General features: G+C 32.2%; 3 protein-coding genes across 3 annotated transcripts; 2 read left to right on the top strand and 1 right to left on the bottom strand.

The window, feature by feature from the left end:
* Positions 1-984: 984 nt before the first annotated feature.
* LOC114378095 (hexokinase-3-like) lies at positions 985-5,151 on the bottom strand. Its single transcript, XM_028336630.1, has 9 exons — positions 4,880-5,151; positions 3,692-3,842; positions 3,402-3,584; positions 3,178-3,252; positions 2,612-2,767; positions 2,279-2,377; positions 2,075-2,202; positions 1,586-1,667; positions 985-1,497 (listed from the first exon to the last, which is right to left on the bottom strand). The coding sequence occupies exons 1-9, from the start codon at positions 5,149-5,151 to the stop codon at positions 1,129-1,131; spliced, it is 1,515 nt and encodes a 504-aa protein (XP_028192431.1). The 3' UTR covers positions 985-1,128.
* A 5,164-nt stretch (positions 5,152-10,315) lies between these two features.
* On the top strand, positions 10,316-17,427 carry LOC114380003 (beta-adaptin-like protein C). The gene is made up of 15 exons (XM_028338877.1): positions 10,316-10,568; positions 11,195-11,392; positions 11,710-11,823; positions 11,972-12,222; positions 12,619-12,754; positions 12,863-13,042; positions 13,177-13,269; positions 13,801-14,012; positions 14,135-14,198; positions 14,280-14,459; positions 15,107-15,199; positions 15,475-15,869; positions 16,163-16,352; positions 16,436-16,639; positions 16,843-17,427. The coding sequence occupies exons 1-15, from the start codon at positions 10,482-10,484 to the stop codon at positions 17,140-17,142; spliced, it is 2,697 nt and encodes an 898-aa protein (XP_028194678.1). The 5' UTR covers positions 10,316-10,481; the 3' UTR covers positions 17,143-17,427.
* A 2,246-nt stretch (positions 17,428-19,673) lies between these two features.
* Positions 19,674-24,427, top strand: LOC114378369. Its single transcript, XM_028336952.1, has 13 exons — positions 19,674-19,971; positions 20,066-20,163; positions 20,265-20,347; positions 20,478-20,604; positions 20,773-20,833; positions 21,265-21,362; positions 21,462-21,546; positions 21,826-21,949; positions 22,133-22,234; positions 22,386-22,450; positions 23,753-23,834; positions 23,959-24,038; positions 24,148-24,427. Exons 1-13 carry the CDS (start codon positions 19,745-19,747, stop codon positions 24,203-24,205), a joined length of 1,290 nt encoding a protein of 429 aa, XP_028192753.1. The 5' UTR covers positions 19,674-19,744; the 3' UTR covers positions 24,206-24,427.
* The last annotated feature ends 225 nt before the right edge of the window (positions 24,428-24,652 follow it).

The raw sequence follows: 24,652 nt of genomic DNA, 5'->3' as shown, positions 1-24,652 counted from the left end.
CTTTATTGGAAGAGTTAAGAATTTTATTTTGTATTTAAGATACCAATAAGTATAAGTTAAAAAAAACGAATAATTTTTTAATTATCCAAAATCTCACATTTAAAGACATTCAATTTTTTTGTAAAGAAACATGTAATATAATTCCATGACTTGGACATCAGAGAAGAACAATAGTAATAATATGCCCCTGGGCGGAAAACAGGGCCATCAAGTGCTATGTTTCTGTTAACACGAATCAGTCCACCCGTGCTTCGCACAGTACCAATTCAATATTTAATAAAAAAAACAAAAATGCAGAATACTTAAAAAGAAAAATACAAGGCGAAATGCCAGAAAAATTGACACACAATGATGACATGTCCAGCCTTTGGAGTTTGGAATGTTTTATTATTAACACTTAATGATAACACCATCAAATTAAATAATTTCAAAACTATTAATCCGTTTGGAAGAGATGGAAGTGAAAAAAAAAAAAAGGAAAAAAAAACACTAATGACGATATCTTATCTTTTGTTCAATCAGAGAGAAAGTGAAAAAAAAAAAGAAAATAGTTGATTTTAGAAACAAAAATTTAAACTTTTTATTATTCTATTTTTTCTTTGATTAAAATTTCAATTTTTTTTCTTTCTTTCTTATTTTTTTCCCCTCTCCCAAACATTCTAGGCAAACTAGAGTAAAGGAAAAAAAAATAATAAACGCAAATCCATTCCAAAATTTCTCACGAAAACAAATGCTTATACAATTTCAAGCTCTTCTTTTTTTTTTTTTTTTAAAAAAAAAAGCATTTGTATATTTGTAACCAAATTTTTTTCTGTAACCAAAAAAAAAAAAAACAAAACAAATTATTCTTGAAAAATAAACGACTATTTAATAAACAATCATTTCCAAAACCCGCTAATTCATTAAAGATTTCTTAATGGCTAATAGCACAGTACCATTGTGTCACATCCAAACTTGACGAGAATTACATTAAAGATTTCCTACTAATAAAAAATCGACAAGAATAATATTAATATTAATGATCTTAACAAAGAATAGACATAACCTTCCTTTATACAGAGATTAATTAAAAAGAGGGAAAATTTTCTTTCTGATTTACATGATTACATGTATACATACATATAGCAGCTATACTGTATCTACATCATATGATGAATGCGAGGCAGCAAGCAGTGCAGCTCCAACGCCTGATCCATCTTCAGTGACCTTAAGAATTACATGCCTGGCAATATCTTCCCCCAATATATCGTTCAAAGCTTCATGCAAGTAGTCCCTAAACAATGTATAGCTAGAATACAAACCTCCTTCAATTGCTACAACTGTTCTTTTCATTTTCATATCACTTCTTCGCCCACCTGCGATGCCACCACTCCCATCCCTACCAATCTTCTTCAAGATACCAACAATGCCGGCAGCTGCCAATCGTGCCGCTCTGCGAGTCACCACATCACACACCTTCACCACAACTTTTCTTAACTTTAAAGGAACATCGGGAATCTGAGACCGCACAAGCCAAACATAAGGAATGATTGTTAGACTTGACCGACTTTTTAAGGACAAAAGATATGGTGTCAGACTTGTTTACCTCAAGGATGCCTTTAAGGATTCTTGCTACTTCTCTCAAGTCGGGAGAATCATCCTCGTGCATGGCAGCCATCATAGGAGTCCTGAAATTGCACAAGAAAATAGTTGAAGAAATCGAGGTCAAATCTGAGAATTGGAAGCGAATAATTAGCCACAGGAACATCATAAACTTGACAATATGCAATCCATTCCAGTAATAAAACCCAAACTTAAGAATCCCAATCTGAGGACTTTCTGAAAATTTATTATTGGGAGAAAAAAGAAAAATAAAAGAATAATTGATTATCCAAGTACCAGGCACTAAAATTGATCATAAAAAATAAACGAAATCCTAACAATTAATAGAAAAACTCTAGGATTTCATTTATAATCAGCAGAGTTGATCAAGCAGAGATGGATATCCATATCAATTTTGAATAATATATGCTTTCATGTTCAGTTGTTAGTCTGTCTCTACATTCACAATGCATGCCTGGGTTACAGTACACACCTCAGCATAAAGGGCATTGAAAGTTTGGAAGAAATAGGTCCAAGCATATCTGACTCTAGCGACATCCTTAGAATGACTCTCCTCACGATGTCACCAAGATACATTCCTGATATCATTTTCTCAAAACCCTACATCAAAATTAGCAAAATCTGATTTGAGTCATCTTGAATCAAGCAACAGGATTCATGAGCAGCAGAACCTAACCTGATCATTTGGATTAGGGCTTTCAGAGTCTAAATCAATATCATAAGATGTTCTTGGTAAATGAGATGACCAAAAGTTTCCCCATTCCATATTTACAACCTAATAAACAGAAGATTTATACTAGGATCAAAACAAGACAATAAACAAAAGTGAAAAAAAAAACAAACAAAAAAAGAGTCTAAATCAATATCATAAGATGTTCTTGGTAAATGAGATGACCAAAAGTTTCCCCATTCCATATTTACAACCTAATAAACAGAAGATTTATACTAGGTTCAAAACAAGACAATAAACAAAAGTGAAAAAAAAACAAACAAAAAAAAAGAGCAATACCATGTATCCTGATGTTGTAGGAAGACCTTGACACTTGATAATAGCATCAACCCGTTCCAAATAGCAAGCATTGGTACCAGTGCCAATTATTACAGAAGCAACAGTATCTGAGTCATGATAATGTCCAAGAGCTAATGTTCCAACAGTATCATTGACCTGATTAAAATGAACACAAAATCATGTTTCAAGTAATACAATGAAACCAAAAGGATTTATTATACACGACAATAAGACAATGCACACTGTTCCTAATAAGAAATTAGGGACTTATAAATCATACCCTCTAAGTTAAAACACAACACATGGTGTTTGGATAAGTCAGTAAAACCTCCAGATGAGCGGAAGCATGGAGATAAACATAATGATAACAGTTGGCAAAATTCAGACATTCTATAAGAACATTAAGTATATCCTAAAACAATATAACTTATTAAAGGAAAAAGTGATATGGGAAATTGACCCAACTTGCATAACGTGACATGAAAAGATAGAAACAAATTTCAGTGGTAACAACGCAAAAAAATGTAATATGATCATAACCCCAGGAAAAAGAAAGAAGTCCTTACCAATGCAGCCACCCGCACGTCTAGTCCTTTTCTTGTCAATGCTTCCTGCAAACATGCAGGAACATCTATTCCTACCTGACAACAAACAGTTTTTGCACTTAATATTTGTTATATTATTCAAATTCAAATATATAGCTTTGGTATTGTCAAAAACTCCTTCAGTTCAAGATCTCTATGAATATAAGTTTTTCATATTCAAATTGATTGAAAGCCAACGAACTAACCAAATCTACAATGGAAAACCCTTTTGTCCATTTTAATAAAATGCCAGAGGAAACAGACATTTGTTTCACAGGGAAAGAAAATGTGAATCCAAGTTCCCTTCTTCTGTCCGGTGAAAGCTCGGAACCGTCTCCTTCTTTCTCAATGAATTCCTTTAATGAAGAAGCAATGAAATCAAAGAGATCCTGCAAGCAGCAAAATCAATTACATTCTACTATACTAAAAGAACCCCCTGCCCCAAAGAGAAAAGGGGAAGCCAGAGAAACACCAAAAGAGTAGAAGATTAAGTCACCTCACTTGTGCTGGTCATTAGATTTTGAGGAATGGGCTGTCGCTCTACTTCATGTTCCAAAACAGAAGATTGTTGACCATGCAAATGAACCCGCAAAACCCGAAAATTAGTACCCCCAAGATCTAGTGCATAATATGTTCCTTTCTCAGTCCTGATCAAAGAATAACATGAATATAACACTTCAGTATTTAATCCATGCAATCATAAAAAATGTATGAGGATACCAACAAATCTATTCATCAACTAAATTTCTTAATCAGTTAAAAAGTTATGCTCAAACATGTTCATAAGATGTAAACATCACTTTCTCTTCATAAATGAAATGATAGCAGTAAGTGCACTGCGGATGCTCATCATAGCACCATCTCTAGATTCCACTGGGTGAATTTTGACCCAGATTCCAAGTAATGCACACGAACTTAGCACCATTCCTAAAATTTTAAAATGATGCTATAGTATTAACAGAAAACAGAAATTCACAGTTGACCAATTCTAAAATTTCTTGCACGGTACATCATCTAAGAATTCTCAAGGAATAATGCCAAAAAAAAAAAACGGTCATAATATACGAACAATGTCAAAGGAGCAAATTGACAATGTATACATTTCAAAACAATATACAATGTATATATTTCAAAACAGTATACAATAAAATATATGCATAATAAAAGCGCAAACAGAAAAATAAATTTTATATATATATATATATATATATATATATATATATATATATTGTCCTACAAAACACCGTAATTATTCGTTTTAGTCCCTATAAGAATTTATTTCTTTTTAGTACCTACATTTAACAAAATAATATAATTTTAGTTTCTCGTTACACATGTTTTTAATTTAATTGATGAAAAATTAAAACCACATTATTTAATAAAATAATTAAAGGACTGAAAATAAATAAAATATTTGAGTACTAAATCAAACAATCTTGATAAATTAAAAGACGAAAAATATATTTAAATTTAACCTAAAAAAGTAATTATCTTTTAGTAATAATAATAAAAATGAAAAAAGACAGGAAAGGAACCGGAAAACATTCTACTATTGTGGAACTTAACATGCTCCAATCAACAAGTTAACAGAATCATTCCCAGTGGCAACAAAGAAAACATGATATGATTGAATGTCAATGGAGTATAGCAAAGCAGAAAGGAATTAACGAATAGATTAGATTACCCATTAGGGAGATTATGAACATATGTGAGAAGCATTTTGAGCTTGGAACCACCTTCTGATGCCAACCCAGCGTGCATCTCAACGGCCATAGCATCCACCACCTGCCTCAGCCTCCCAACCGATGTCTCGCACCCTTCCTCAACCTCCTTCAACACCCTCGCCACTCTCTTCCAATTCCCTCTGCTCCTCATCCTCTGCCCCACCGCCACCGCCGCCACCGCACACGCCACCGCCGCCAGCCCCACCGCCACTCCCACCATCACTCTGCCCATCAAATCCAAACCAAACTACATCCCACCGCGCCGCCGCTTCCTCCGTTTGGACATGCACGCTGTCTCCCTATCCTCGACTTAATCGAAGAAAACGAAGTTCAAGTTCCGCAGATGATAGCATTACGCTCCGGCGACTCCACGCCGGCGACGGTTACCGGTAAAGTGGGGAATGAATGGAAAAAGAGAGAAAGAGAAAGGAAAGAAAGAAGAGAGACGCGGCGGCTTCCCAGCACTATTTAAGCAATTGGAATGAACACATGTAGAGGACCAAATGACATATTTGCCCCCGACACATTGCAAAATTTCGGATTTCTCGTTCCCAATTCTTTACCGTTTGCCACTCCCAGCTTTGACTTCCGCACGACTCGACTAGTCGACTGTCTGTCTATCGCACTTTTCTTTTCTTTTCTTCTCATTCTAACCTCTTTCTTTTTTAAATAATGACAATAACGAAGTAATATTTTATTTGAAGAGACCAAATGCTTTTTTTAAGCAAACAAAATACTTAAAACTAGTTTTAATACAACGTTAATGATTATTAATTACCACTCAAAATAAATATTCATGCAGTAATTAGTAATAAATTACATTCATTACTAACTCTTACCCTTGGATCCATGACTATGGCTTCAAAAGTCTGAATTTCCTGTGGGTTTCCTTGTAAAGGGATAATCCACGTTGTGATGACTATCTCTTTTGTCATCCATACACGTGAATGTAAGTAAATTTTACTAATACGATGACATCGATGGTTGTTAAGAGTCATGAAATAAATAAATAAATAATAATAATTTAAGAGACAGTATAACACAAATAGAAATTCAAACAAAGAAGAGTCTTGAAGAAGATCTCATATGTATGAAGTTGATTAAGATGATATAAGTTTTATATAAAAAAAAATTCTTAATTATCATGCAAATTTTTAAAAAAATGTGAAAGAGACACATCAAATAAAAAAGATAATATTTGTTCAAAGAGCAGTAAAGATATCACATTTTCTAAGAAAGGTAAAGGACAGTTCACTCACATTATAATAATTATTCAAATTTAAAATAAAAATAAATTAAAATTAAATAAATAATAATTCAAAAATTTAGTTGCAAGGGGTAAATGTTAGTATGTCACATGAAAAATGTTCAATACTTGTCATTGTAACTTGTAAGTGTGGAGATACTTACGGTCTTCGGAGTATTCAATTCACATTACTTGAATTGAAAGTTGTAGTAGATTATATTGTCTGACAGAATTTATTCTCAAACTAGAAAACAGTTTATGACACTGCTCTAGTGCCTTCTTGTTACTAGTTTCATCATTGACCATGGAGGGCAATGTTATTAAAGTTGAATTAGAAGGTGATCAACTTCAAGATTGCTCACAAGTTCAACAAATTTAATTAATTAAGTTGAAGAGATTAATTAAATTACATATAAGAAAAACTTAGGTTATATATAGTAACGTTTATAGAACATTTTTTTTCTATAGAGTTAATGTGTCGCTAAAAAAGATAAGTTAAATGCTACTAATATGATTGAAATTTATGAAAAATCATAAATTTTTGTAGATCTTACTTATTATATGTCCTTTTTCTTAATTTTGCAATTTTTTAATAAATTTTAATTATTGATAGAGAATGTGTATTAAAAAGGACGTGTTGCTAGCACTTCTCATAATTCATTTGATAGATAATTGAGTTTATTAAACATATTAATAGAAATTCAATTCATTGGTTGTTCTTATGAAGACAGCTTTGATAAAATAGATAAGATTCACTTAGATAATTTTAATCACTATAAAAAAATACCTTAATTTCATGAGAGAGAAAAAACACAAATTAAATTATTCGATCAAGTTTCACTTAGTGTATTAGTTTTTATTCATTCAAATAATCCGAACAACATTTTTTCAATAAAACTAACAGATAGCAATTCATTATCCATTACACATTTTTTAGCATACTAAATAATAAATGAATTGTAAAATAAATAAAAAGACGCGACTCTAATTATTTGATTGAGACATAAAAATTGTGTTAGAAAATCATGTTTAATTTTTTTAATTTCTCACAAATATCTTTAGTATAAGACAATTTTGTTCAAGCAAGATCAAACATTAACACTAAATTTGATAAAAGAAAAAGAAAAAAAGAAAAAAAAATAATAGTATATTTTATTTCACTCGATTAAAAATAGCATAAAAAGAAAAAACAGTTTTAAGAAACAATTTTAAAATTTCCTCTCCTTTTTTATTTTTAATTTAAATTTAAATTTTTCTATTGCTATTTTTCATTTAAACAACTGAAGAATAAACGTGAGACCTATGCAAACAAGAAAATTAGTACTCTCCTCATTCTAAAATGAATAAATGATCGATGTTTTAACATTAAAAAAATTATATTGATTGATTTTTTTTATTACCAGTGAAATATGAAAATATTTATTCCAATTTTGTTTTCTAATAAATATTTTTATATTAAAATATATTTAATAACACATTATTGAAATTAAATATGAATTAAAGTAAGGATATTTCAATAAAATTGGTCCCTAATAAATACTATTGTCTTGGAGTGCTTGTTTTCTTCAATCTTTGTAAAAAAAACTTTAAAACATAAGTCAAAATGAAATGAAGGAAATATTTTCTATAAGAATACATGCTTTTAGGATTTCATATTATTCTTGTGAGCTTCATTTTAATTTTTATGGCATTTCTAATGAATTGTTTTTACTAAAGTCAAAGTGAGTTTGTAACCTTTTCAAAAACTAAAAAGAAACAGATTTTATGAAATGTCATAGTTTTTATTTTCAAATAAAAAGATAAAGACCGTCTAATTTGAAGATGAGTACATGTCTTAAAATGTATCAATATCTTATAATGTATTTACTTATTTAATTATTTAATATATGTTTGTAAATAAAATAGATGCATAACAATGGTATTTAAGGGAGTCTTATTATTTTCTATTATTTTTCATCTCAAATGGAAAAGAAAGAGAAAATAAATTATTTATATGCTTTTCATTAGAAGTAATTATTCTCAAATCGGGCAGAACATATTTTTTATTCGTGTAGATACTAAATACTAAAATTCTCTTTCTTTTGTCGGAAAATCATCATCAACCAACGTTCAAAGCAACCAAAACCAAAGGAAGGGTAAGACTGTAAATCCAATATGACTTTAGGGCATTTAGGTCAGTGTAGTGCATACAGTACACTCGTGTTATGGTCCCCAACCTCGAAGAGGACGAGATTTATTATTATTCTAATTTAATAATAAAAAAAAAGTAATGATTTGTTATTATTTTTTTATAAGAAAAGGAGTGATTTTAGTAATTAGTACTAGCACTCCATTTGAGATTCATTTAAGCTATAAATTTCTTAAATAAAGTTAAAAATTAATCTCATGCTCATGTATAATTAAAAGATAAAATTATGTATAGTTATAAGATACATATGATACAGACACAGCCGCGTGTGTATTTAAAAAGGAAAAGAAGAAAAAAGAGACAGAAGCCGCGATGGTAGCTCCGTATTTAGATTCGTACAATGCCAGCTGGCCTCCGCTAAGTCCAGCTGTCTTGCTCAGCTCACTGACGCTCAACTAAAGCTAAACACACGCACCGTATACTCAGTTCACTGCATCTGCCTTCTCTCCTGTTTCAAGTCGCACCACACCCTATCTTTTCTTTTTCTTTCTTTTTTCAGATTATAAAAAATAATAAAAGTAACATTATTATTGCCACTTCTGTAACATACTCTCTTTTTTTTCTTTCTGTTTTCCAATCCATAATCATCAATTTAATAAAATAGATTTTGCAGAGATGCAGGACTCATAAAAAATAATTAATAGGTTCAGATATATTTTTCCTTTCTAAAATATTATGACTTTTATTAAAAAAATCATAAAAGTGTTATTTTTCATATAAAAGTAGTAATTTAATATATAATTTTATGTTCAAGTAGAAATGTGTGAGACCCAATTAAAAATATATTTTCTGAAACTCAAATATTTTTGTTTATATATAGTATAACTTATCCTTTTGCGTATGAAAGTAAATATTTATTTAAGAAGGATTTAACTCTAAAACTTTATAGTTATAGATTTGAGTTGAATAAACATGTTTTCTTTTCTAAGAATGCTCGGATTGTACTACTACCATTATCCACACGCTAGCATGCTATGGATCATCTCCACTTCCCAATAGTAAACACCTTCTCGTTATTTTTGTTTTCAGCCATCTTTAGAATGTTTTTGTAAACTCAGTTTGAAAACTGCAATCCAAACATGAACCTGGGAAATCAAGCCCTTGTGGGTGAATCTTATAGTAGTTGCCACATTAGAGTCAAGATGAAGATTAAAGAGCAATAATAAAAAAAAAACTTAGGGAACTAATAGCACACAACTAAAAAAAAGTTCCAAGATCATGAATTGAAAATTAAATGGGGCAAAAAATACAATCAAACATTATAAGCACTTACTACAGTGCCAAATCCAAATTAATTTCCTATTGAGTATGTAGGTAAAGATTAGTGCTTTTGAGTTTGAGTCTTAATATATAATTGTGTAAAAAAATTGAAGGAAAAACTTTATAACTTACAATGATGTTATTCAGCTTTAACCAATTTATTTTTCATAAAACATACATGTGATTTATAGAAAAGCCTAAACAATTTAAGTTATTTTGAATTGATTTAAATCATGTTAATTATTTAAACTAACCTTAACTTAATCCAAATGTGTTTGAATTTGTTTAAGTGCATATTTTTCCCTATTGCACATGTAAAGATGAATTTGAAGGATACTGATACCAATGCCAATAATTTTGTCAATTATTATCTCAAAGAAAATACTTAAAGAATTAGTAAATATTTTTTTTATTGAAAATCATCAAAGTAACATATTCAATCATCATTTTTTTACAATAAAAACAATACTATCACCATGATTTAACAGGTCCAATAATAATTAATCAGGTCTGATAGAAAGAATTAGTCTATGTAACATAACAAATCAAAGATTTATTTTTTTATTTTTTTTTTTTGTGAAAGGAGATGTTCACTATATAGTCTATTGATCATATTTGGAGTAGGATTGTCACCTGGGGAGATAAAAATAAAATGAAAATCCACATTTTAACAAAAGACATGCATTTTAAACGTAGTTGTGAATAGCTTGTAGACGACACCGTTTTTGTAACTGTGATACTCGTATCGCAGACAGAGTTAACCGATCCAAATATTGGTTTTGTAATTGTAACGTTTTGTGTCCTTCCTGGCCAAAACCACTGGACGGAAACGGAGAAGAAGAAGCCGAAGCGCGCAAATTGAGAGAAGATGAGTAGAAACGATTCCAAGTACTTCTCCACCACCAAGAAGGGTGAAATCCCTGAGCTCAAAGAAGAGCTCAATTCGCAGTACAAGGTTTTTTTTTTTCCCATTCTCCAGATCCATACACTTTTTTCTTTTCCTTTCGTTTCTCGATCTCATTTTTGGATGCTTCGCCCGATCCTTCGCACTGCATTTTCGTTTCCTTTCATTTTGAGCTTTAAATATCAGAGAATTCGCCAATACGTAAACAGTGACTGAATGAATAAGATTGAATATTCCGATTTATACAAATGTGCATTGATATTTTATATTTAGCCGTCTTCGTTTATGTTTTAATTTTAAATTATGATCCCCGTGGATTTTGTGTCTTAACTTTTATAACTTCCACTATGCTATGATATTCACTTAATTAACCTATGCATCCCTTTGCTATGTTCATGTTTTCCTTTTACGATTTTTATTGTTAGCGTATGTGAATTTTGTATCATTCTATCAATTGTCATCACCGAGCACGCGATTGGGTATTATATTACATCACTGTATTGGTAAGATTTGTTGATGTTCTGATTAACAGCTGATCACAATGGGATTTCTGTTTCACTGTTTTGAATTGGTGGACATGTTTTATTGGAAGTCTTTGTCTCTCTATTGTTGCCATAGTTGAAAATTGCATGTAAGGAGGCATGGGAATTTTACTTCTCCTTTTTCATGTTTTGTAGGATAAAAGAAAAGATGCCGTGAAAAAGGTGATTGCCGCAATGACTGTCGGTAAGGATGTCTCGTCATTGTTCACAGATGTGGTGAATTGCATGCAAACAGAGAATTTGGAGCTGAAAAAGTTGGTTTACTTATATCTGATCAATTATGCAAAGAGCCAGCCTGATCTTGCGATACTTGCAGTGAATACATTTGTGAAGGTAAAAGCAGGAATTACCATTACTTTGCTTGTTTGTAACTTTGTATATTGGTTTCCTCATTCCTGGCTTCTCTCCACCATATATTTCCTTTTCCCTCCCCATCTAGCGCTGCCAACTTTAATACTATAACTTATATTTTATCATGTGTATTTCATTAACCCTCAGGGTGGTTTCCCCCCACCCCAAATAGAGATGTTTATTGAATAGATAATAATACTCATGAACTGAGTGTTGTTCCCTGACTCTCTTTGATGGAAGCGAATCTGAATTTGTTTGTTGCATTTTTTTTTAATTTCATTTTATATAATGATGCACAGGATTCACAAGATCCAAATCCTTTAATTCGTGCCTTAGCTGTACGGACAATGGGCTGTATTCGTGTCGATAAAATTACTGAGTATCTATGTGATCCCCTTCAAAGATGCCTAAAGGTACTCACACAGGGCTGTTATAATTCTCATGTGTCTAGTATTGGGTTTGAAAATTACACTATAGATTTCTTATTGTGTTGATATCAGTGACAAAGTGTTTTTAGGGCCACCTATTTGTAACCCTTACTTGTATGTGATATGTTGACAGGACGATGATCCATATGTTCGTAAGACAGCAGCTATTTGTGTTGCAAAGCTTTATGATATAAATGCAGAGTTAGTTGAGGACAGGGGTTTTTTGGATTCTCTGAAGGATTTGATATCTGATAACAATCCAATGGTTGTAGCTAATGCGGTGGCAGCGCTTGCTGAAATTCAGGAAAATAGTAGTAGACCCATCTTTGAGCTCACTAGTAGCACACTCTCAAAGCTCCTCACTGCTTTAAATGAATGTACAGAGTAAGTTTATGTTTTATATATCTGTTACCATAATTGAAATTGAAAATACGTTTGACTTTAGCTATAGTGTGACTTCTCTTCCTCTAGTAGCAGCTGGTTTACTTATGATTTTGTTGCCTCAGGGCAATATATGTTAACAAACCATCCTTTGTAGAGATTATAATATAATAATAGCAAATGGGGGTGACAGTCTTGACTCTTGAGGAAGCCGTGAGGGAATCTCTTGTATCATAAGACCAAAAAGTTTCACTGCATTATTTTGTCCAGTTAATTGTGCAGTTTACTAGTCATTGCTTTAGTTGTCATCATCTTGTCTTTTTCCTAATCCATCTTTGAAGTTTGATCACATATTGCTTCAATGAGTCTAACATAACTTGCTTTTACTTAATGTGCCAGATGGGGTCAAGTTTTTATACTGGATGCTCTTTCTAGATACAAGGCAGCTGATGCTCGTGAGGCAGAAAACATAGTAGAAAGAGTTACACCTCGGTTACAGCATGCCAATTGTGCAGTTGTACTATCAGCTGTTAAGGTGATTTTTTTCTGAAACTTTTTCTTTTATGTTTCCATGTGTCAGCGTTAATCCTTTAGAAATGACATTTTTCCTGGTTTACTAACCACAGTATATAATAACATGTAGATGATCCTTCAACAAATGGAGCTCATCACCAGTACTGATGTTGCTCGGAATCTTTGCAAAAAGATGGCTCCTCCTCTTGTGACATTACTCTCGGCAGAACCTGAGATACAGTATGTTGCCCTGCGGAATATCAATCTTATAGTACAAAGAAGACCAACAATTCTTGCACATGAAATTAAGGTAGCGGTTTAAATTTTAGTTTGTGAAATTTTCAGAGCTATAATAAATTTATAATACACTTGGGCATTGGTGAAAAACTTCTGTACCCCGTTGTGGAGGATGCAGTGATATTGGAGCTCTTTTTCTGTCTGTAGGTGTTCTTCTGCAAGTACAATGATCCCATCTATGTGAAAATGGAAAAGTTAGAAATTATGATAAAACTCGCTTCAGACCGAAATATAGATCAGGCAAGCATTACTTTCTTTCAGTTTGTGTTTCTCTCCCCCTCAACATTTTTTTTATTTGGTAAAAACTGATTTCTAGTGTTTTTTGTGAAAACTGCACACATGACCAAAGATGTGTTAATCATTTATCCTATCCCATGGATAAAACTTATTCTTTAGCCATTTTAATTCTTTCATTGTTATAGTTCTGTTTTGGAGGATAATTTATCCTTGTACTTTCGTCCTGCTCTTTAATTAAATATCTTCTATTGAAAACAAGCTATCCTTTTACATTAATGAAACTAACATTCCGTTTCTTCGTTTGAAACAGAATTGCACCTTTATCATTTGTGTATCCATTTAATTTAGTAGAACTGTTTTTCCTTGTAAAACTTTTGGTCCCTCCAACGTAAAACTCTTTGATATACCAAACATGGATCACTCATGACAGTTTTTGTGGTAAAACTTTTGGTCCTTGCAGCTTTATTCTATTTGGTTTATTATGTATGGGGTCACTTTTGATTTTTGTTGACCTTTCGATAACGATATTGGCAGGTTTTATTGGAATTTAAGGAGTATGCTACTGAAGTTGATGTAGATTTCGTTAGAAAAGCTGTTCGTGCAATTGGTCGTTGTGCCATCAAATTAGAAAGAGCAGCTGAAAGATGTATTAGTGTTTTGCTTGAATTGATCAAGATAAAAGTAAATTACGTGGTTCAAGAGGCTATCATTGTTATCAAAGATATATTTAGAAGATACCCCAACACGTACTACTACTATAATCATTTCTTATCTTTCTATTGGGAGGGGGGGGGGGGAGAGAAAAGAATCCAAAGTGAGCATTTATTATCATATTTATACTTTATTTTAACCTGTTTCATTTTTGCAGATATGAGTCCATAATTGCAACACTTTGTGAGAACTTAGATACCCTGGATGAGCCTGAAGCCAAGGTTTTTGTGTGCCTTTGCAGTTGTCATTTTTGCATTTGCATGCATATGCTTATCTTTTCATCCACTTTCCTTTGTGGATAGGCATCGATGATCTGGGTTATTGGTGAATATGCGGAGAGAATTGACAATGCTGATGAGCTTCTTGAAAGTTTCTTGGAAAGTTTCCCTGAAGAACCTGCACAAGTCCAACTACAATTGTTGACAGCTACTGTAAAACTTTTCCTTAAGAAGCCAACTGAAGGCCCACAGCAGATGATTCAGGTCCTGCTACATAATGCATGTTTTGTTCACACGTGTGTGACTTGTTTTTTCAATTGAAATGGATATATTTAGTACTCTATCTTTTGGTAGCATTTCTCTACCTTTGATCTCCTCAAACTTCCATCTGTGAATTATAGATAGGGTTAACAAGCAAGATGTACTGACCTTTCTCAAGCAAAACCAAGTTGGAATACCCTTTTTACTAAGCATGCAAATCTATTCATTCCTTTCCCTCTTTCTTGATGTGTATATATAAAAAAAATGTTTTATTGTCAGTTGTTTTATATCTTAGATAATTGTGTGCTTTCCTTGTTTTAGAAACTTGTATGGTTTTTCTACTACAATCACCACTGCACACTTGTTTTCCTCCATGTTATGGTCTGCAAATGCATCCTATTTTTTTTCAAGACAAAAAAAGAAGGAATCCCAGCATTATTTGAGAATGGATCTTTGAGATTTATATCTAAAACAATTCCCAAAATTATAGTAACCAAGTATGAAAGACAAATCTACCATTCTATCATCACTTATCTAAGTTGGTTTTAAGAGTCTCCTTTATATTGTTCCATAAAAAGGCTAGCAGCTGTTTCATGTTTATTCTTCATATTCATCTATTCTAAGTTTCACTTTATTGTTAATCATCACAGGTTGTTTTGAACAATGCCACTGTGGAAACAGATAATCCTGATTTGCGAGATCGTGCATACATATATTGGCGTCTCCTCTCAACTGACCCTGAGGTTTGATTACTTGATTCAGAATCCTGTCTCTTTTGTCTGTGACCTTTCCAACATGTGGCCAATCTGTTGAGTCGCATACCCGACTGAAGATTGAATTGTCAAGCTGAATTTAACTATTAACTATTTACAGAGAAGTTATTCATTTGTTTTATCATTCTGTGCAAAGGATTAGGTATACACACTATGATTGACCATTTGTCAGTCATTAAATAAACTTCAGTGCCTAAGCACATGCAAATGATAGTTCCTTGATGTACCTTGCTTATCTTCTGCAGGCAGCTAAGGATGTTGTGTTAGCTGAGAAGCCTGTGATAACTGATGACTCAAACCAACTTGATCCTTCTCTACTTGACGAGCTTCTTGTCAACATTGCTACATTATCTTCTGTCTATCACAAGCCCCCAGATGCATTTGTAACCCGCACACACTCGTCTGCCCAGAAAACCGAAGACGATGACTATCCTGAGGGAAGTGAAACAGGGTATTCTGAGTCACCTGGAAATCCTGCTAATGGCCCTGCTTCACCTCCTAGTGCCAGCTATTCAGCACCTGCGTCTGTTGCACCGGCATCGCCTCCACCTACTGCGCCTGTGCCTGATTTACTTGGTGATTTGATGGGCACAGATAATAGTTCTATTGTTCCTCTTGATGAGCCAGCTACTTCTACTGGGTGAGTGAAACTAGGAAGTAAATTGTGGTTTTTCCTACCGTAATATGCTATGCCCTTTAGAAGTGTTGCATTTAATTTATTTTATGATTAAAATATTATTTCTTTTGTATAGAAAATAGTGATTAATGATAATTTTCGTGATGTCACAGTCTATTAATAAAATATTAATACTTTTTCCAAATGAGCTTGGGAAAACCTATCAACATTCGTAACGATTTATCTGTTTCAGAAACCTTCATTACTTTGCATTTTATGAAATCATGCTTAATTAGATCTTTCTGACCTGCTTACAGACCTCCATTGTCTATTGTACTTCCCACCTCAGTTGGTCATGGTTTTCAAATCAGTGCACAGCTGACCAGGCAAGATGGTCAAATATTTTACAGCATGTTGTTTGAGAACAATACTCATGTTCCACTTGATGGCTTCATGATTCAATTTAACAAGAACACATTTGGTCTAGCAGCTGCTGGACCCCTCCAGGTTATTATTGCCTGATGCCCATATAGTTTTACTTAGAGATTTCTATCAAAATAAGTTCTAATAGATGGCTAGTTGCCTTTCAGGTTCCACAATTGCAACCTGGAACCTCAACTAGGACACTCCTTCCTATGGTTATGTTCCAGAACATGTCCCAAGGTCCTCCTAGCTCACTTTTGCAGGTTGCTGTAAAAAACAACCAACAGCCTGTGTGGTATTTTAATGATAAATTCTCATTCCATGTACTTTTTACTGAGGATGGTAGAATGGAACGTTCCGCTTTCTTAGAGGTATTCCTTTTCATTCATTTGCTCCTTTCACACTGCAATAAACTTTTGATTTTTTGGTGAATAAAATTTTCATTTATTTTCTTTAATGGGACTATTTTTATACTTGTTACAAAGAAGGCTGAGGACAATGTGAAACTTTGTACAAATTCAATAACTTTGCCCCATTTTATGAAATTGAAAGCTGATCATCAACTGTATTACAGACTTGGAGGTCCCTTCCTGATTCAAACGAGGTTTCCAAGGACTTCCCAGACATTGTGATTGGCGGTGTGGAAGCGACACTGGATCGACTAGCTGCATCAAACGTGTTCTTTATTGCAAAGCGCAAGAATGCAAACCAGGATGTGTTTTACTTCTCAGCTAAGATTCCTCGAGGGATACCATTATTAATTGAACTTACCACAATGGCCGGAAACCCTGGCGTCAAATGTGCAATCAAGACACCAAGCCCTGAAATGTCAGCATTTTTCTTCGAAGCCATCGAGACTCTTCTCAGGAGCTAATATTACCGCTATTATTATTTTTTTATTTATGTTGTAATTTTTTCATTTAATTTTGTTTATACATTGTTTTTATTAGCATCTTTGATAGATATTTTGGACAGGGGTTGTGAGTCCGAATTTTTTTACACTATATATAGCTGTGGTCTTGTGGACAGCGTTGGTTGGAAGGTTGGGTGGTTTGTAATATTCTGCTTTATTTGTAAAAACAATGATTACTTAGATGCTATTAACATTTTGTATCAAATTACATGTTATTTACATAAAATTATAAAATTGGCTTGCTCCTGGAGAAGTTTTGAGAGGATCAAGGGAGGTTAAAATTTAAAACTGAACAAACACATGCCAATAACAGAGTAAATTATATTCTGTGGATGAAAGAAAACATAGATAATGATGTTTTTTTATTTTATTTTTTATCTTTAGGTTGGAGAGAAAGTGAAAGAAAAATGAGATGAGTTGACTTCTAGAAATAAAAATTCAATTTTTTTTAGTCCTCCATTTCTATTTTATTTGGTTTCTATAGTTTTATGATTTTACCTTTTTAGTCTTTATAGTTTGAAAGTGATGTTTTTAATTTTTTTAATTTATATTTTAATTCTCTTTTAGTGTCTGTAGTTTAAAAGTATTCTTTTTAGTCCTTATAGTTTAATTCTCTTTTAGTCTCTATAAAAAAATATATAAAACTAATTAGCTACAAATTAGTTATAAATTATCAATTATTTTTTTATTACAAATTATCTTAAGATAAATTAGTTATGAATTACTTACTAATATTCTTATAGTTAATTGTAATTGATAATATTGCTCATATTTTAATGGTAAGGACTAAAATAGAATTAAATAAAAAGTATAGGAATTAAAATTATCACTTTCCAATTATAGGGACTAAAAGAGAATTAAAATACAAATTATAAAAACTAAAAAAATTACACTATAGAAATTAAAAGAGAATTAAAATGTAAACTATAAGGACTAAAAAAATCACTTTCAAACTATAAAAATGAAAAAGATAAGAATCGTGGAATTATAGGGACCAAATGAGTAATTTAAAGTTTATTTTAAAATATATATTGTACTTCCTTCATATATAATTTCTTAACCATTGTGAACGATTATAAAAATCTCTTCCAATGATATTTTAGCTTCTTTTACAGCTTTAAATACTACGTGTAGTTAATTTTGAATGGCACATTACTTTGCTGCTGCTTTTGTTTGAGACACGACATCCTTTTTCTTCATGCCTTTTGTTGATATTTTCTCCCCAACTATGAGTAATACTTAATGTCTTGGACTCCTTTTGACCAAAAAAATAGTGATTATTTAATATTTGCACAAAGAATATTCTAAATATGTCATAACCATTGGTCACTTTTTTTAATTCTTCTTGTTGGTTGTTAACAAAAAAAATTGTTCTTATACCCTTGTTTATAAAAGTAAATTTGCAGACCATTTTTTTAATGTCTTTAGTGATTTTAAAGTATAAAATGACGTTTTAAATAAGCTGATTATTAGCTTCAAAATTTCATAAACTATCTTTATTTTTAACTTTCAAGGTCACAAAGTTGATAATAAATATTTAAAATTAGCTACTAATTATGTTGAGAATTACCACATAAAATTTATAAAAAAAATGGTCATGCATTAAAATAGATTTAAATATACACTTCCTTTTCTTTTAAAATTTTAAATTAACGTTTTGAATAAGCTGATTATTAGCTTTAAGATTTCATGTACAATCTTCATTTTATCTTTCAAGGTCAGAAAGTTAATAATAAATATTTAAAATTAGCTACTAAATATGTTGAGAATTACCACACAAGATTTGATTTTATGAAAAAATACTCATGCATTAAAATGATATTTTTAAGGCTTGATTTGTCCTTTTAAAGTTTAAATAGTCTTACTTAATTTTAAAATTTTATTTATTTTTTAAAAAAACTTTTTAAGAAGGTTTAAAATGACTTCTAAATAATCTAATAAGTTTTATACGAATATGAACTTTTTTAAAGCATTAAATTGAACAATAAATGCATAAATTTAAATTATTGTATCAAATTTTTTTATATAATAATAATAATAATATTCACTTATAAAAATATAATAATAATATTTAGTCAAATAGATAATAAATTCACTTGCTAACTAAATTTATAAAAAAGGTTTTACTTGAAATGTTTTTTTTCTAGTATAACTTTTCATTTTTATTATTAAACCAAAACTTATACTAGGTTTTAATATGTTTCTTCTCATTAAATTAAAATTTATATTGATTTAATAAAACTAATATGTACTTGAGTATCATTTCTTTATGAGGTGTATTTGTTTTGAAGGAGGGAAATAATATACAAGAAAATTTTCTACTCTATTCTATGGAACTCACAACTCTTACCCTCTCCTTTAATTAAAAAAAATCTTCAATTTCTCTTGCTGTGTATTTCTTCTTAGCATCGTATCGAATTAAATTAGATAACTTAAAATATGACGTGTGGTGTGGATTTTGCCAAGTATTGAACATACGTGCTTTAATCACAGCATAGCAGCAAGTGCAGTTGTGATAAGGAATGTACCGCGAAGCGAAGTGTAGAAAGAGAAACTGAATTCAATGGCGCCACTTTCATTGCCTCTGAATTTGAAATGGACGCCGTTGAGTGTGAAGGCCACCGCCACCGCCACCACCACCAGCAAGGTCCCTGAGGTGCCGCTGCCGGAGAAGATCCGCAACTCTAGAATCCTCGTCCTCGGCGGAACGGGTCGGGTCGGAGGATCCACTGCCATTGCACTCTCCAACTTATGTCCCGATCTTCAAATCCTCGTCGCCGGCAGAAACAGGTGATTAACAGTGCACGTGCATCACACGTGCGCCTCTAAATTGCGTTTGTAGATAATTCCAATTCTAATTCGTAATTCGTAACACGTGTCACAGGGAGAAAGGTGAAGTTCTCACTGCAAAACTTGGCGGCAATTCAGAATTCGCTCGCGTTGACATCGACGACGTGAATTCGCTGGAAACTGCATTGAAGAGTAAAATTGCACTCGCTACCAGTCACCGTTGTTCTTTGTCTTGTGCTTATGAATTGAAAATCGATCATGAATGTTGTTATTGTAAATGCGAATCTGTGCAGATGTAGATCTCGTAGTTCATGCCGCTGGTCCCTTCCAACAAGCAGAAAGGTGTAGCGTGCTTGAAGCTGCAATAAATACTCAGGTACCTTTTTATTTTCCATCATCGTTTCTGAATTATAATGTTTATTTCCATAAAATAAAAAAAATCTGGCTCTGTGCATGCATTTTCAGTTATACACAATCTATATTGATCGTATGTTTTTTTGGCGCAGACTGCGTATCTTGATGTCTGTGATGACACAAGCTATGCATGGCGCGCAAAATCCTTCATGAATAGGGCGTTGGATGCAAATGTTCCGGCTATAACAACCGGAGGAATATACCCTGGAATTAGCAATGGTGCTTACCTATCTATCCGCATTGTTCTTCTGTTCCCAAATAAGAACCAGAATTATTATGAAAATCATTTGATCACCAAGTTAGGGGAGGTCGTGATTTATGTTGAACGAGAATCTTTTTGCATCTGCTGTATTTTGGTTGCTAACACTTCCTACAATTTTGTCATAGTCATGGCAGCAGAGCTAGTCCGTGCTGCAAATGAAAGTGAAGATAAGCCTGAGAGGCTAAGGTTGGTGGATCCCCTCACAATTCCAAAGTTTTATGATTTCTTTATTTAAATGTAAATGTGAATGTATTTTGGTTGATATGTCATTGCTTATCTTACCAGTTGGATATATCATAATATGTTGAATTCCTTGATATGTTAATTGTTATGCCCAGATCGTGTAAGATAATTGAGAATGTAATGTAACGTAGTGCACGTCAAATACATCCTTAAAGTTCTTCTATGTCATTCAATTATTTACGTTATGGTATGTAGGGACTAAGTTTTTTCATTAATTTAATGTAGATAATTTTTTCTAATTCTTTGCTGAGGTGAATAAGCATAGACAGAAAAATGACAAAAAATCCAGAAATGACAAGAGGAATATTTTTGTTTGTTTATTTTCTGAGCTTCATGTTGATTCAGCCACTTATAAGCTACTATGGTCAAATCAGATTCTACTACTACACAGCTGGAACTGGTGGTGCTGGCCCAACCATCTTAGCCACAAGCTTCTTGCTGTTGGGAGAGGAAGTAGTTGCATATAACAAAGGTTGTCGTCTAAAGAGTTTGTACAAGTTAATTATTTTATCTAGATTAAATTACCATTTTGTTTGTAGGATTAAATGATGATGCTGGAATGTTCAACTAGGAGAAAAGATCAGAATGAGGCCATATAGTGGAATGCTCAACGTTGACTTTGGAAAAGGAATTGGCAAAAGAGATGTTTATCTATTGTAAGTTTGTCGATATATAGAAAGCATTGGAAGTCGGAATACCCCCTGAAACCTAATTCAAAAACAAAATAAAAATAGTAAATCTTCATTGAATTTGTTTTAAATCATTGTAATGTGCAAGCTGTGAAGGCCATTTCTGATTCTTTACCAAGCTTCCACAGTAGGATTTAAAAGAAAATTGGTACTGCTTCAGTCATATATGATATATGGTCCACAACAAATTGATTTAATTACCCCTATATATTTGCTTTCTTCAGAAATTAGGATTCCTGTTTTCAGGAATTTACCAGAGGTTAGCAGTGCTCATGAGATTCTAGGAGTGCCAAGTGTAAGTGCTCGATTTGGAACAGCACCATTTTTCTGGAATTGGGGAATGGAAGCTATGACAAAACTTCTTCCTTCGGTATGCTCTTGAATCACTTGGATTGACTTGGTTGCAGATAAGTGCAATTGCTAACAATATGCATGAAAATATTCTATCAATACAATATTGCTTTTGATAGGCTACTCACTCTATTATGAAACGGTACTACAAAATTTTGATGCATCATATAACAAGTGTTTTGACTTGTGATTAAACATGCAGGAATTTCTGAGAGACAGAAATAAAGTCCAAAGTTTGGTTCAGTTGTTTGATCCTGTTGTTCGAGCAGTGGATGGGATTGCTGGAGAACGCGTATCAATGAGGGTGAGGAGAATGCAAAGGGTTAAACTAGTACTCGTTTAACCATTTTTTCACTCTCCAAGTTACGCAGTTGTTGTGATGTTTGTAAAGTGCGTATATAAACTAATTATTTACGTTTACCCCCCAAAAATCTTTTTTCTTATCTAATGGACAGGTTGATTTGGAGTGCGCAAGTGGACGCAATACTGTTGGTATATTCAGTCATAGAAGACTTTCAGTGTAAGTTTTCCTTTTCTCTATTTTTTGGGTGAAATCATGCTTACATTAAGCTAGCTTTTGTCACTTGCGTAAATTATCAAAACATTTTTTTTTTGTATTATGTCAATAAAGTTAAGCGATGATTTTTTTGAAATATTTTTTAATACAATTTTTTTTTTATGAATTTTGTTCTTTATATAAAAGTGAAGTATATAATATCAAATCTACCTCACCTTTATAGAAAGAATAAAATCATGAAAAAAAGTGTAAATAATCAATTCATTAAATGGATTTATATCATTATTAAAAGGATTATAGTAATGTTGTAATTACAGTTTTAATTATCCTGATAAACGCCTTAACTTATGTTATTAATGTGAGGAGCTTTGTTAGTTTGCAAGTTAATATAGCTTGGGAAAATGTTTCATAAATATCCCATATCCTATCTTATACCTAGAAAGAAAAAAAAAAGGAATAATAAGGTTCAGAATGATGATATTTTGACATCCCACAACAACTCTTATTTCTTTTTATCTCTCTTCATATCATATCATATAATTTATCATACTTATATTTTTTTCTTGTTTTTTTCTCTCTCTCTCATTAGATGTCTACTAACATTTGGGTGTCAAAATATATTTTTTCTAAGGATTATGATGTAATAGGAAGAGATGGATAGGGAGAGAGGAAAAATGTTAGTGAGGTGTTTAAAATAAGGAACAATTCATGTATCATTAATCAGCTTGAGCCTTGAGATCTCATCGGCACTCAGTTTATTATATTTTTATTTTGAAAAACTTGAATGAACTTTTCATTCGGCAGGTCTGTAAATAAATATTCAATTTTAAAAAAAAAAACTCTAAAAAATCTTTTTTTTTTTAAGAAAAGGACTGAGGCTGCATCAAAAGTAAGAGGTGCATCCCAGCTATAATTACATCCTTTTATTTTAAAATAAAATGATCTAACCGTGCAACAATACCTGTGCTTTCTTTGTTAATGTAACATGAAAAGCAAAAATGATGAGCGAACACCTTTACTCTATATCATACTAAGAATGATTTTAATTGATTGACAGTGGAAAAACTTTTACATGCACACCTATTAAATTCTGTTTATTTTGGTCTATCGCATCTGTACAATTTTACCACATGAACAACTGCGGGGAGAACAACGAATTTGACAAGTGATGTAGACTGACTATGGGGAATTTAGCATTTTTGCTATAAATTGTGCATGCTATGAGATACTAATTTCATAAACCCGGATTATAGTTTATTTCTACCAGTAATGAGTAATGACGAATGCAATGTGCACGTTTTTCAGATCTGTAGGAATTGCAACAGCTGCTTTTGCACTTGCAATTCTTGAAGGAAGCACGCAGCCAGGAGTTTGGTTTCCTGAAGAGGTATGTGTAATTGTGTATCCAATTCTCATTATTTTTTACGTAATTTAAAAGTGTAATATTGAACTTTTGGGCAAACATATTTTGCTACCTGCCATATTATAATTTCATCGAATTCTACATGCAGGCTCAAGGAATTCCAATTGAAGCAAGAGAAGTTCTTCTCAAGCGTGCTAGCCAGGGAACGTTTAACTTTATAATGAACAGGTAAACTTTCTAATCCTAGTGCTGGTGTTCTGTGTCATTGGTGACTTATTTTGGAAATATTTAACCATTTTTTTTGTTTTATTTTTCTTGCTTTCTGAAAAATAAACAGGTCACCATGGATGGTTGAAACGAATCCAAAAGAGTTTGGGTTAGGAATATACTTATAAGTCTTCCCGTACCAAAGCAAAAGTGATATTCGCTAAACAAAAAGTTATTGTACTGCGAGGCTGTAAGTGTATAATTCTTGAGACATCGTTCATTTTCATGCATGTATGGGATTAATCGATGAGATGCCCATAAGAACCAGGCACACTATGCCTATCTATTTGGTTTTGCTAGATGAAAATGAGCTACAACCTTCTCCAGTAAAAAAAAAAAAAGAACCACAAAATTTTGTTATTTGTGTTAGGATTTTTTTGAAGATTTTTTCAAGTTACTTCTATATTTTCCTTTTTATTTTTCCAAAGAAACTGGAAAGCAACCTAAGAACTGCCAATGTTTTTCTTCAGAAAAACTACTGAAGCAATAATTGATTAAAACTAGCAACACCTTGAAATTCTGGATGATTTATTAAAATTTATTAAAAATATCAATTTTAGTGAATCCTACTTTCA

This window comes from Glycine soja, chromosome 12, assembly GCF_004193775.1.
Source record: "Glycine soja cultivar W05 chromosome 12, ASM419377v2, whole genome shotgun sequence".
NCBI lineage: Eukaryota > Viridiplantae > Streptophyta > Magnoliopsida > Fabales > Fabaceae > Glycine > Glycine soja.
The sequence above is the reverse complement of the archived record's forward strand: the minus strand, read 5'-3'. Positions and strand labels throughout refer to the sequence as shown.